The 13,705-nt window shown below is 33.8% G+C and overlaps 1 protein-coding gene and 2 non-coding genes across 6 annotated transcripts; 1 reads left to right on the top strand and 2 right to left on the bottom strand.

The window, feature by feature from the left end:
* Nucleotides 1–4,128: 4,128 nt before the first annotated feature.
* Nucleotides 4,129–4,202, bottom strand: TRNAT-AGU (transfer RNA threonine (anticodon AGU)). The gene has a single exon. It is a non-coding gene; the product is annotated as a tRNA-Thr (tRNA).
* A 609-nt stretch (nucleotides 4,203–4,811) lies between these two features.
* Nucleotides 4,812–10,182, top strand: LOC113694913 (mediator of RNA polymerase II transcription subunit 21-like). Of its 4 annotated transcripts, none has more exons than XM_027213832.2 (2): nucleotides 4,812–5,031; nucleotides 9,500–10,182. In XM_027213832.2, the coding sequence occupies exon 2, from the start codon at nucleotides 9,515–9,517 to the stop codon at nucleotides 9,935–9,937; it is 423 nt and encodes a 140-aa protein (XP_027069633.1). In that variant the 5' UTR covers nucleotides 4,812–5,031; nucleotides 9,500–9,514; the 3' UTR covers nucleotides 9,938–10,182. The 4 variants fall into 4 exon arrangements, with proteins under 4 accessions (XP_027069633.1, XP_027069630.1, XP_027069634.1 ...); XM_027213829.2 differs by having other exon boundaries at nucleotides 4,814–5,031; nucleotides 9,492–10,182; XM_027213833.2 differs by lacking the exon at nucleotides 4,812–5,031 and adding an exon at nucleotides 7,882–8,157.
* TRNAT-AGU (transfer RNA threonine (anticodon AGU)) lies at nucleotides 7,445–7,518 on the bottom strand. The gene has a single exon. It is a non-coding gene; the product is annotated as a tRNA-Thr (tRNA).
* Nucleotides 10,183–13,705: the final 3,523 nt, after the last annotated feature.

The raw sequence follows: 13,705 nt of genomic DNA, 5'->3' as shown, positions 1-13,705 counted from the left end.
ATCCAATTACAAGTCAATTCTAACAATGAAACCACCAAGACCAAAGTTGGAAACTAGTATTAAAGAAAAATGTCTAAGTAGCAGGTTTGTCATCTTTCGGCATTTTGGTCACAACTGAAGCTACGCTTATCGGATTGGAAAAAATTTTATGGCATTTCGAAACTAAGACAGAGATCTACACTTCCTATGAAGACATCGACACAAGATACAGTCCTTTTTTCAATATAGTCCTTTTCAAAACTGCCTGTGAAATAGGGCATTTGGGCAGTCAGGGGTAGCTCAGTCATTTCACAAGATACAGTGCTCCGATTGAGTTGAAATTTTGCAGGTAGATAGTTAACTCAATTTCCTACAACTTTCATGTTTTTAGGAAGAACTGATTTGGCCTTTATCATGGACGAATATTCGGGTCAGTTTGGTTCCAGAAGCAGGGCAGAATCACTACTAAGTGCTGGAATTCCACTTTTACTCTAACAAAGTTACACTCAAGTCCAAAATCACTTCACAAGTTCCATTTTTAACCTCAATAACATCATTTACTAGTTAAACAACACTAATCAAAACTGAAAAGATGCAAACCCTAGCTAAACATTCCATTACACCATAAAAAACTAAATAATTAACCATAGCAAACCATGAATATAAGCTTCTATCCCAAATTTAACAAGATTAAGCAAGAGAAAAGGAAAATCAATCATTATACCTTCCAAAAGTTGCTTGCAAGTGAAAACCAAACCCCTCTCTTCCAAAAATTTCACCACACAAAGCTTTCCAAACACCAAAAGGCAAGTTTAATCGGTTTGGTTTGGTTGATTTTACTCAAACAAAGATGGATTCAAGGTTGGAGTTGCTAACTTCCCTCTCTCTTTTTTCCTCCTCTCACTCTCGGCCAACAAGAAGAAAATGAAGTAGAAATGAAGCTAATTTGGTGATAAGAAGAAAGGAAATTTGTTTAGTCAAAGTTGGTTGGATTTCTGTCAAATGTCGCTACAAGATTAAATCTCAAAATTTTCTTTTCTCTCTCTTCTTTTGGTCAATAATTTCGGCCACTTAAGGGTTAATTAAGGGTTTTCTGAAATAATAGCAAGGAGATTAAGGTAATAAAGTAGTGTCCAAGTGGTGTATTCAATCGGTAGCAAACGGTGCACGTCGATTCAAACCGATTTTCCTTAACTCGATCGTACTAGTGTTTTAACTTATGATTCACTAACTTATTATTATCACTTCTAATCATACACTTTCTCTTATCTAAAACTCACTCTTAACTTTCGAATTTAATACACACACCTCACCAACTAATCACACTACCGAAATACGCAAAAACCCTAATTTACGCTAACTATAAAACTAAAGATGAAACTCTTGATTCTATGATTTATTCCAACTATTGAGGAAGTAAATGAGTAATAAAGATATTTAAAGTAATTTATTCAAAATAAAAGGGAATTTTAAGATAATATGAGGGTTTTTGCAAGTCCTCACAAAATCCACTTGCCAAATCTAAAGCTAAACCAAATAAAAGTAGGGAAGAAAGGACCTTAGTGATGATCAACTGCTGTGGTGGTGGCTAGGAACTTCAATCAACCCTATCTTTGCTCCTTAGCTCTTCTTTTTTCTTCTTCTGTTTCTTTCTTTCTTTCTTTTTTGATTTTTTTTCTTTTTGTGCATTATATGTGTAGGTGTGAATGTATTTCTGTGTGATTGTGTGTGTGCGTGTGCATGCAAAGAGGAAGAGAGTCGAGTGAGAAGAAAGAGTGTTAGTGTGTGAAGTGTGAGTATGCACTAGTGTGAGATTGAGAGAGAGGCAAGAGCGATAGATGGGGTAGAGTTGCATGTACTAGTGTTAATGGAGAAAGGGTGAGTGTAATGGAGTGGAGTGTTAGTTTGTGAGTGTGTGGGAGTCTTGGGGAAAAAGAAAATGGTAGGTGGATAGGTCTTAGAAGCTCCCAATTATTTCTCTTTCTTCTTCCTTTTTCTATAACTTGGGCTGGATTTCTCTTTTCTTGATTTTCTTCTTTTGCCTACTCTCGTTTTTCTTGATTTTCTTTTTTTTTCTTCTTTTCAAAAAACCTATAAAATAAGAAAAATTCGAATTAGAATGCATGGAAATAAATGACCAATAAATAGACAAAATTTTCAAGAAAATATTGAAAAAATTGCAAAATTTTGGTGTTTACAGTAATCTGGTTGTTCCAAAAAAAATTGAGAAAATGTCTTCATTAGTTATATGTATACTTTAGTTTTAAATAAATTACTTTGGATAATGTAGAAAATAAACAATTTGACGGTTGATCAGCAGTGTCCAGTCGCATAAACTAAGCAAAATGCACAAGCATTGCACATGTTTATCATTGACCAATTGCGCCTAAATGTCATTGCACGTATTATTTTTTACCAGTTGCAACTTGCACCTAAATGTCACGAAGAATTTTTTTTTTTTTTCATTTTAATGTAAGTGGAAGGGCTCAGAACCGAAACTTTTTATTTATGCTCCTTATCCTTAAACTATCCAACTCATCCCTTCCCCTTAAATGTCATGAAGAATTTGAAATAGCATACATCAAATAACTTGATATATTTGTTTCAGGGTAAATGGGCTAATAATTACTAAATATTTTCAAAATTTCATCTCTGTCTCTTTTATTATTTTTTCTTGTAATTAACCAATCTAAATTCATAAAATCAATCTTGGTATTCTGCGTAGTTGCTTGGATAAAACGTGAGCAGCACAATGTATTGAAACATCTGACTAGCAAGGCCTACTAATTTATTGAAATATCTTACATTTTTCATTAAATTACCAGTATGCTGAGAAATTCTACCAGGTACGTGTTTAGGAAAATGTACTTTTTTATTACTGGAACTTACCATTATGTTGAGTAATTTTACTAGGTATGTGTTTAGAAAAATATACTTTTACAATGGAACTACTACTAACTTCTTTCTAAATAAAATTTTAAAGTTTCTAGCAAAACTAACGAACATTTTGAACTTATTTCATGAATATTTAGGTGAAAGATTCTTTAGTTGATTACTGACAATAAAATTTCAAAAACTAGAAAACATAACTAAAAAGGAAAAAAATGATAATTGTTAAGAATGAAGACTTGTATGTTTCTTCATTTACAGCCACTATGTTCTGAAGCTTATACGTGATCTCATTCTACATCTGTATGTGCATGTTAACGTGCGCAGTTACCTGAAAAGGATTGTTGAAGATAGGAGATTGAGTTTTATATCTGGCCAGCGAATTAAACCCTACTGAATCATCTTCTGATATACTTCAACTTGATGATATGAAACAAGAAATTTCCCTCTTTTTCTTTTCCTTTCTCTCCATAATAGAAATTTTACGAATCCCAACACGGAAAAAATGGTAATTACAGGATGTGAAAATTTACATGAAGTGAAAGGATGAAGTTTAAGGCAGACTGGGTAGAATTACAGGTTACAGTAGCATGCAGGCTGGGAATTGGCTTGAGTTTCAAGTGTATATCTGAGATGTAATGTCTGTTTCTTTTTTCTGGATTCTGAGCTTTATTCGTCGTTAACATCCCCTACCAGCTTCTCATCAGGCTATTACTATGACAGAACATGAGCTTTTACCTTGTTAACTTGAGAAGATAAACATTTTGGTGTTTTTTTTGCTTACCAAAATGGTTTGCTAATCTCGTTCCCCTACTTTATGGTTACAGAATGTTCTTCAAAGGGTAGGTATCAGCTTTTCTTCAATTTCATATTCTGTTTTTAACGGAGACACCAGTAATGTTTGTTATTTTACTTGGCAATAATTTTCTGGCGAAGACCACAATAACAAAATCGGTAGTCAAAAGCTTTATAAGCTGTTGACTAAAAATGTTGAATGGGAAGAGTACTTTCCCATGTGGCTCCATGAGAGTGCACAAAATGATTATACAGGAAGCAATCCTGATGTATCCAATCTTGTACTATCAAGTTTATGAAATGAAGATTATGGTGTTTGACAAAAAAAAAAAAAAAAAAAAAAGCTTTATAAGCTGTTGGCTTGCAGGTTTTTGTTTATAGATTTAGGCGCATAGAGAAGGCCTAGGCTTGGATGTTTGGTGCCGCCGAAAAGGCTACTTAGCAAACAGAGGCAAAATAGATTGGTGCTCTCGTTGAGAGTCGAACTCAAGACCTCCCGCTTACTAAACGGGTGCTCTAACCAACTGAGCTACGAGAGCTGTTCGTTGGGTGGATCAAATTATTTTCAAACATTCAGTGCACAGTAATATTTAAAATCCTACCGTATAGTTGCTCTCCATGAAATGACGATCAATTGAGTGATAGATCGCCAAAAAAAAAAAAAAAAAAACTTTTACAATGAATAATTTTACATCTGATAGTTGAAATCTTTTAACTTGCAAAACTTTACTTTTGATTTATAGTTGAAAATGGTCAATAGTATGAGTCAAACTTCAACAAATTAAAAACTCATTTAAACTATACTTTTCACTTTAGGATGTTTCAAAATAATTGTTATGTTAGAAAAGTACATCTTTTAGTTTCTATTTTCAATATAACATTCTTTCTAATTATATGTATGTTATATTCAAATTTATATTTTGAATTTACGGAGGTAAAATTAAAAAGAAAAGTATAAACATCACAATCAAATCGTATTTTTAAAAAGTTAATTTTTCAAACATAATTAAATAAATGAAACGGAGGGAATATATTCTAGAGTTTTTATTAAAAAAATATATTCTAACTATTCAGTGTAATATATGTGTGGCATAAAAAGTTATCATAAAATATGTTAAAAAAGAAAAAGAATAAAGGGAATCCGGACATGGCTTAAATTTTACTTTTTAGACCAACCATATGCTTGCCAGTATATAAGTAGTACTACCCAAGTTACTAGCTGGATTTCTCCCCAAAAATCCGCAATCGCAGCAGTCCATCAGCCAAAGTTTTAAGCCACCAAAAGGCTTTCAGAATTTGCAGATTTTGCATCTATCCACAACCCAGAAGAATCCAGCTCTCGAACCATATAAAGTTCGAAACTTTAAGGTCAGAGACCTCTTTTTGATTCCAAGCTTTTCAGTTCCAGCTCTTAATTTAACTAGATTTCTGTGTTTTTGGCGAGATTTTGTTACCTGGGTTTTGTTCAATTTTGTTGGTAAGCGCTTGTTTGGAGTCGTTTTGATGTTTGCAGATTTAGAGTTTTGGATTTGTTGCACTGGGTTTTCTGGGTCTGTGTTATTTCCTGCAAATTTGATGAGAAAATGACTCTGTTGCGTAGCAATGATTCAGTTCATAGGTGAAAGTGTGGAAGTGTGAACTTGTGTGTTTAAGTCTATGTAGAGGACCCAAAGGCTTAAGAGCTTATAGTAGTAATTAGAACCGGGTTATATCTTGTCCAAAAAATTTAGGTGTAAGATTCCTTAGTTGATTACTGACAATAAAATTTCAAAAAAGTAGAAAACATAGTTAAAAGGAAAAAAAATGATAATTCTTAAGAATGAAGACTCATATATTTTTTTTTCATATACAGCCACTATGTTCTGAAGCTTATCCGTGAACTCATTCTCCATCTGTATGTGCATGTCAAAGTGGGCAGTTACCTGAAAAGGATTGTTGAAGATAGGAGATTGAGTTTTATATCTGGCTAGCGAATTATACCCTACTGAATCATCTTCTGATATACTTCAGCTTGATGATATGAAATAAGAAATTTTCCTCTTTTTCTTTTCCTTTCTCTCCATAAATTCATTCCAGAAATTTTACGAATCCCAACACTGGAAAAATGGTAATTACAGGATGTGAAAATTTACATGAAGTGAAAGGATGAAGTTTAAGGCAGACTGAGTAGAATTACCGGTTACAATAGCAGGCTGAGAACTTGGCTGGAGTTTCAAGTATATATCTGAGATGTAATGTCTATTTCTTTTTTCTGGTTTCTGAGCTTTATTCATCGTTAACTTTCCCTACTAGCTTCTCATCAGGCTATTACTAGAGCAAATTACCTGGGGGGTCATTGAACTTTTTGAATGGTCAAGATTTGGTCACTCAATTATTAATAGTATGTTTTTACCCACTGAATTATCAAGCGCTGTAAATTTTGGGTCATTCTGTCTAATTCCGCCATTAACTCTATTAGATTCAGAGGTCCACACGATTCAGGAGGCATACTAATTATAGTTAAATTTGGCAATGTTAACGGTGAAATAAGAAGGAATGGGTCAAAATTTACACTTTTGATAGTTCAGTGGATAAAAACACACTATTAATAGTTGAGTGGCCAAAACTCAACTGTTTGAAAAGTTTAGGGGGTACCCGAGTAATTTCCTCCTATTACTATGACAGAACATGAGCTTTACCTTTGTTAACTTGAGAAGATAAACATCTGGTGTTTTTTTTTTTCGGGCTTACCAAAATGGTTTGCCTATCTTGTTCCCCTACTTTATGTGGTTAATGTCCTTCAAAGGGTAGGATATCAGGTTTTCTTCAATTTCATACTCTGTTTTTAACAGAGCCACTAGTAATGTTGTTCTTGGCTTGGCAAAAATTTTCTGGCGAAGACCACAATAACAAAAGGGATAATATCAGAAACCTCCCTTGAGGTTTTAAAAATATCACTTGGTACTTTTGACGTTTTAAAAATATCACTTACCTCCTCTAGTAATTGTAAAAAGATTATATTAACCCTCACTTGACACATAATTCATAACATATCAAATAAATGGAGCTCAAAAATTGAAAGAAAAAGAAACGAAAGTAACTTTCTTCTTTTTCCCTTTTCTCCATCATTCTCTCTTACTCATAATTTTTGGATGACTATGTGATATTTTATTTGTAAATTATAATAAATTAAATTTTGTTTATCTTTTACTTTTTGTGATTATGATAAAGTGAGGTATCATTTATTTGCATATTTTGAGTTGATTTTTATAATGATTGGTACAATTTAATGGCTTGAGCAAAGGTTGAGAAGTTGTTGGAAAAAAATATAAATTCATAATAAATCGATTTTGAGCATATAGAATTCAATTGATGCAAGTGTATTTCTTTTCAAATATCTTTTTTATTTTTCAAATTTATATTTTTATGGGGTATATCATTGTGATGTGGTAGTACTGTAAGAGATTGTTTTTGAGGTGATGATTTTCTTAAAGTGAACAAAGTGGTTTAGAAATATTTTTATTTAGCAAGTAAAAGGGTAGTTTAGAGTTTTTAAAAATTTTGTTACACAAATAACAAAAGTAAGGGAGGTAAGTGATATTTTTGAAATTTTAGGTGTGCCAAATGATATTAAGATCCCATAACAAAATCGGTAGTCAAAAGTTTTATAAGCTGTTGGCTTGAAGTTTTTTGTTTTATAGATTTAGGTGTAGAGAGAAGGCCAAGACTTGGGTGCGTGGAAAGGAAAAATCTGTGGGACCACCGAAAAGGCTATATGGCAAACAGAAGCAAAATTGATTGGTGCTCTCGTTGAGAGTCGAACTCAAGACCTCCCGCTTACTAAACGGGTGCTCTAACCAACTGAGCTACGAGAGCTGTTTGTTTGATGAATCAGTTTTTCCTTGGAATTTCACTGCACAGTACAATTTAAAATCAGACCGTATAGTATGCTCTCCATGAAATGACGATCAATTAAGTGATAGATAGATTAAAAAAAAAACTTTTTACAGTGAATAATTACATCTGATAGTTGAAATCTTTTAACTTGAGAACTTCACTTTTGATTTTATAGTTAAAAATGGTCAATAGTATGAGTCAAACTTCAACAAATTAAAAACTCATTTAAACTATTATATTTTAGAGTTTATATATATATATATATATATATATATATATATATATATATATATTCTAACTATTCGATTTGATATATGTGTGACATAAAAAAAATCATAAAATATGTTAAAAAAGAAAAAGAAGAAAGGGAATCCGGAGAACATGGCCTAAATTCTTTTCTTTGAAAAAATTGGAGACCAACCATATGCTTGCCAGTATATAACTATATAAGTAGTACTACCCAAGTTACTAGCTGCATTTCTCCCCAAAAATCCGCAATCGTAGTCCATCAACCAAAGTTTTAAGCCACCAAAAGGCTTTCAGAATTTGCAGATTTTGCATCTACCCACAACCCAGAAGAATCCAGCCCTTGAACCATATAAAGTTCGAAACTTTAAGGTCAGAGACCTCTTTTTGATTCCACGTTTTTCAGTTCCAGCTCTTAATTTAATTAGATTTCTGTGTTTTTGGCGAGATTTTGTTACCTGGGTTTTGTTCAATTTTGTTGGTAAGGGCTTGTTTGGAGTCATTTTGATGTTTTCAGATTTGGAGTTTTGGATTTGTTGTACTGGGTTTTCTGGCTCTTGGTTATTTCCTGCAAATGTGATGAGAAAATGACTCTGTTGCGTAGCAATGATTCAGTTCATAGGCGAAAGTGTGGTTCTATATAGAGGACCCAAAGGCTAAAAAGCTTATAGTAGTAATTAGAACTGGGTTATATCTTGTCCATTAGGCCTCTTTGGCGGACCTGATCTCTTATCTTGAATTGGTTTGCTTCCTTCTTGCAAGGTGTAATGCTCTGCTTGGTGTGATGGGGTTAGTCTTGGTCTTGGGTAGTGTTGATGTGGTTTATTCTACTGTAGTTATTTGATCCTCAAAATTGGTTGAAAGAATTTCTGAATAAGTAGTAGTCAGCCATTACAGAAGCATACATTTAGTGGGCTGAGATCACAATTCACGGGTTTGTATTTCACGTCTATATATTGGAACAGAGGATACTCCATAACATGGTATTGGAACATTTTGGGCCTTTCTCCTCTAGTAGAGTATTGAAGTAGCTGAATTTTGATTGAAGGTTCAGCAAATTTAGGAGAATTGAGCAGCTGGAGTTATTACTTGATAGATTGTTGAGTCTGTGGTTTGAATTCTTTTTGAAAACGAATATTGACTGATTGAATTGCTCTGGATGGAAATTCAGTTCCTGCCCCAAAGCAGAAATCTTAGTGCCTGAAGACATTGATGTGGGAAATTCATGCAAATGGCTTCATTTGTTTATCTGCAAAAGTGAACGATGTAAAGGCTTGCTTTTAATATTCATAAAGCATGGCATTTTTCAGCACCTTCGTGAGTAGTGATATTATTTGCCTTGTTGTGTTAAGTCATGTTGTAGAGGATCTGTCTGATGTCAAGCACGTGAATGATATTGAAAGGCTGAGATTGTGAGTGTTCAAATTGATTGACCGACAGTTTGTGCCTAGCCATATATGTCTTTGTTTTCTTTTATTTTTTTCACTCGTTTTTACTTCAAATATGTTTATGAGTCATAAGGATGCCTCAGATTCTTTCTTTCAGCTTTCAATCATGTGTGCTGTTTGACCTCTTTCTCTGTCTCTCACTCTGAGTTGTTAATGTGATAAAAAATGAAATACCTAATCGCTTGAATTCAAAATGAAGGTGTACAGAAATTGAGAAATGCTACTTTACTTGAACTGAAAGTTGGCCGTTAATGGCAGAATTGCAGGTCTCAAAATTGAAGATGGATATAATATCCCAACTGCAAGAACAGGTGAACACAATCGCAGGCCTTGCCTTCAATACCTTTGGGACACTTCAAAGGGATGCTCCTCCAGTTAGGTTGTCTCCTAATTATCCAGAACCTCCAGCTAATCCTCCTAGTGCTGCGGAGGATGCAGCTAGCCTTGCTGAGCAACCGAAGCTCATGAGTGCTGCACTTGTCAAGGCTGCCAAGCAGTTTGATTTGTTGGTGGCTGCCCTTCCGTTAGCTGAGGGAGGCGAAGAAGCTCAACTGAAAAGAATTGCAGAACTTCAGGCTGAAAATGATGCCGTAGGCCAAGAACTGCAAAAACAACTGGAAGCTGCGGAGAATGAATTAAAGCAAGTGCAGGAGTTGTTCAGGCAAGCAACAGACAACTGCTTGAACTTAAAGAAACCAGATTGAAGGCTACGCAAATTTTCATTATAATCGTGATGAACATTTTTGTAGCAATCTGTTCAGCAGCTTTGCACCCTGCTCATTAGAACATCCATTCCTCTTTTGTAGCTTATATTGTCCTTATTTAGAAGGTTCAGGATTTTGTCTGTCATGATGTATTAGAGGATAATTAGTATGGAGGATGGGGTATTTGCAGATCAACTTGTAATGTGATTGTGTCATAAGCAAATCATTTTAGGTGTTGGATCTTATCCATCGTCTTGTAACAGACTTTTTTCTGTCATGTAACATGCTCAAAAGTCATAATCAGAAGAAGAAAATGTTTAGTACATTAAAAGTTGATCATGCACAAGCAGGAAAGGCAGCAATAGAATGAAAGAGATAACCAGCAGGATCAATGAGGGTATAACTTTCATTCCTCGAGTAAGGGCCTGAAAAAGGACTAGACGGTAGAATCGAAGTCCAGAACAGCATACCTATCTGAAGAAAACAAGTGAAGCTTCAACGATCACAAGTATATTACTAATGGTCCATGTAAATATAAGCGACTAAATCATACCAGCACAAAAGTGCTTTGTATTCAACCCAAAAAAAAAATAAAGGGAAAGAAAGCAGAGAGAAATATGCAAATGAAGGATTAGAGACGGAAATTTTGAATGACTTAATAAGGGAAGAAGAGGAAGAAAAAAAAGAAGAAGTGAAATTAAAATTAACAGCTGACCTGAAGAAGATGAATCGCAATAGAAGCAGGTGGTATGCAAGTTGGTTAGCAGTCAAGATTGATTTCAGCAATGACGAAAAACAAATAGATGATTAATTATAACAAAAAGGATGAAAATAGAACGACAAACCAAAGGACAATACAAAGGATGGAAATAGATGAGGAGGAAATGATGATGACTTGAACAAACTTCAGAAAGAAATTACAAGAAGGAAACTGATTGATGAAAAGAATGAAATGATGGCCGTTGATCGATTAACAAAAAGAATGGAGTTAAGATAAAATCGATCAAATATGATGACTAATAAGCTCATAAACCTTCGTTTTGCTCGAAATGTGAGGGATCAATTTGACATAAAGCCAAATAATGAGGATCGAACTGCTCTTTTTCCTTGATTAATTTCCAAAAATTTCCAAAAAGGTGTGGCACCTCACTAAGTGCATTTGATAAAACTGAAGTCTGAAGTCTGAAATCTGAAATCTGAATCCATTAAGTTATTAAATTGTTAAGTATTAAATCTAATATATTTGAGTGCTTATAAGTAAAGAATTTATCACTTAATTTTAGGAACAAGTTTTGCTTAGAAAATTCATTGCCACTTAATTAATTCAAATGTTCACTTTTTTATTATCAAACGATTTGAATATGTTAAGATCTGATTCCATTAAATTTTTATGCTGAATTGAGTTATCAATAAATCTCATTTCATCTCCTATGCTATTTTTTGGGTGCAATTTTATTAACATGCCCCCATTCATGTTGTGTGTTACTCACTTGCAAGGTGCAATATTATAAATACACACCCATAGACATAGTGTGGTACTATAGTGACTAAAGTCTATTTTAATGCAGCAAATGGATTTAGTAGCTAGTGACTCATAAGGATAACGCACCAGGCCTGGTACAAATGGTCAGTCAAGGTGAGGCGTTCAAGTAACACAGTTTAGTGGCATTGAAGTTGATTTACTCCTATAAGACGGTTTCCTGTGGTTTTGGTTATGGATGTAAAAAGAATTATGCCTGAGTTTCTTGAAGAAAAGTTAATTCAGAATTTGTTTATACAACTAGAACACAAAGCATCAACAAATGTAGCAATCGAGCTCATTTTCATATACTACATAAAACGTGAGCTTTACGTATTTACGCAAATCTGACTCGAAAATTTAGTTCATAAGAAAAAAGTTTGTTTTGAGTTTGAGATGGCAGGTGATTAAACCAAAATCAAGCACAAATTTCAAGTTTATTAAGAGCTCAAATCAAGTTTTACTATTTGATATTGAGTTTGTTGAGATTAGATTACGGACCTAATTCTATTTTATGCTTTTCCAGACAGAGTACTCCAAATTCTAAGCATGTCATTCCAAATATTTCCCAAGATCTATGTTTATACTACTTCCACAGTATCAGTGAAAGAGAGACGAACTAAGTCAAAATTAATGCGACACAAGCGAAAAGAACATCTCTAAATAACTGCATTTGTAAAGGATTTTTGTCCGAGTAAATGCAAAACATATTCATCAAAAAACAACGTCCACTCAGCCCAAAATAAAGTCAAATTAGGCAAATTTTATTCATAGATTTGTTGCAAGTTATTCTAATGGAAAAGACAAATTAGGTTTCTCATAGATAATAGTGGTAGAAACATATGCATCGGAACTCCATTTCCAATCCACCTCCTGTCTTGTTAGATGACTAACAAAAAGAAAACAAACAATCACACCTATATGATCATTATGTCACCCTCCATAATACAAATTTAACTCTGGCAGTTGCTAAATTATCTTATCACCTAAACTGCCAAGTTTGGCTTTGTAAAGCCAACGAGCTCCCTCCCAGAATTTTTGCCGTCCAAGACAACTGCTACATAGGTGTTCGAAGTACCATTTTCATCTGCCTTAATAAGGAGGCCATACTCAGTTTTTGCTCCAATTTGTTGGCTTGCAGCTTTTAAAACAGTCGCAAACTGGATATTTTCTTTCTTTTGCTTGTTATTTTCCTCCACTGCAAACTTTGCTATCGTGACAACCAAAGGGTCATTAGGGTCTAGTGCACGGAAAGCATCGGCAGGGCTAAAGTCCTCGTCGGAGTCGTCGGCGGCCATCGTCAATGAGACGTCGAAAAGTGTAGAGGAAATCAAGAAAGAGAGGAAGATGATGAGAAGAAGAGGGTGGAATTCTTTGGCCATTTTTTTGAGGGTTTAATTTAATTTTTCTTGAGAGTGAAAACGTACGTAGGCACCTGCACGAGGAGGTTTTGGACCTTTGGCTTTGGTTATGGCCTAAATTGGGAGGGTATGGTTAGGAATTTAAAGCACATTGAAGAAGATGATATTGAGCGTTTTTGGGTTAAGTTCTGTTTGTTTTGGAATGATTTTGTGTAAGATACAATTGAAGATATGTAAATCTTAAATTGAATGTCGATTTCTTGGTTAATAATACATTCATTAGGACTTATCCCTTTTCATGCAACATTTTTCTTCTTATGCGTTTCATAATTTATTAAAACTTGAAAAGTTATGAAAGTGGCATTAGTGATATTTAACGTGAGATTAATATGCAAAGATTGGGAAGAAAAAGAAGTTGAAACTGCCAATAAAAGTCTTGACAATTTTTCGCTTAGAAAACAAAAATAGTTTGGAAAAACGAGTTTAAGTCTTTTATTTCTTTACTTTTGTTCTTTTAATACTTTTCCTCTTTTGAACAACCTAGATTTGCTGTTGTATGCTGCAATTGTTTTGTTCTTGTTTACATTTCTGGTTCATGATTAGTCAACATCTAATCAATCATCTTATTAGCTAATATCTCTTCTAGAAAGAATCCAGGTCAAAGATTTACAAAAAAAAATTCCTTCAAAAAAATGATTTACTAAATCGAACGATTTAGATATTTACAGGACTACGTAAGTGAAAGAACTGCTCAATTAGATTAGGAAATGTTTCTTAAATTAAGAAGAATTAACGTGATCATCTTGCACCTCAAATAAAGAACCTTTCACAGTTTGCAACTTAAAAACTCTTTCTTAATGCCACTTTGTTACCTAAACTTCTACTTAA

The sequence above is a fragment of the Coffea arabica genome, chromosome 6e (assembly GCF_036785885.1).
Source record: "Coffea arabica cultivar ET-39 chromosome 6e, Coffea Arabica ET-39 HiFi, whole genome shotgun sequence".
In the NCBI taxonomy this organism is placed as follows: domain Eukaryota; kingdom Viridiplantae; phylum Streptophyta; class Magnoliopsida; order Gentianales; family Rubiaceae; genus Coffea; species Coffea arabica.
Note: the sequence above shows the minus strand (reverse complement) of the source record. Positions and strands in the feature narration are given on the sequence as shown.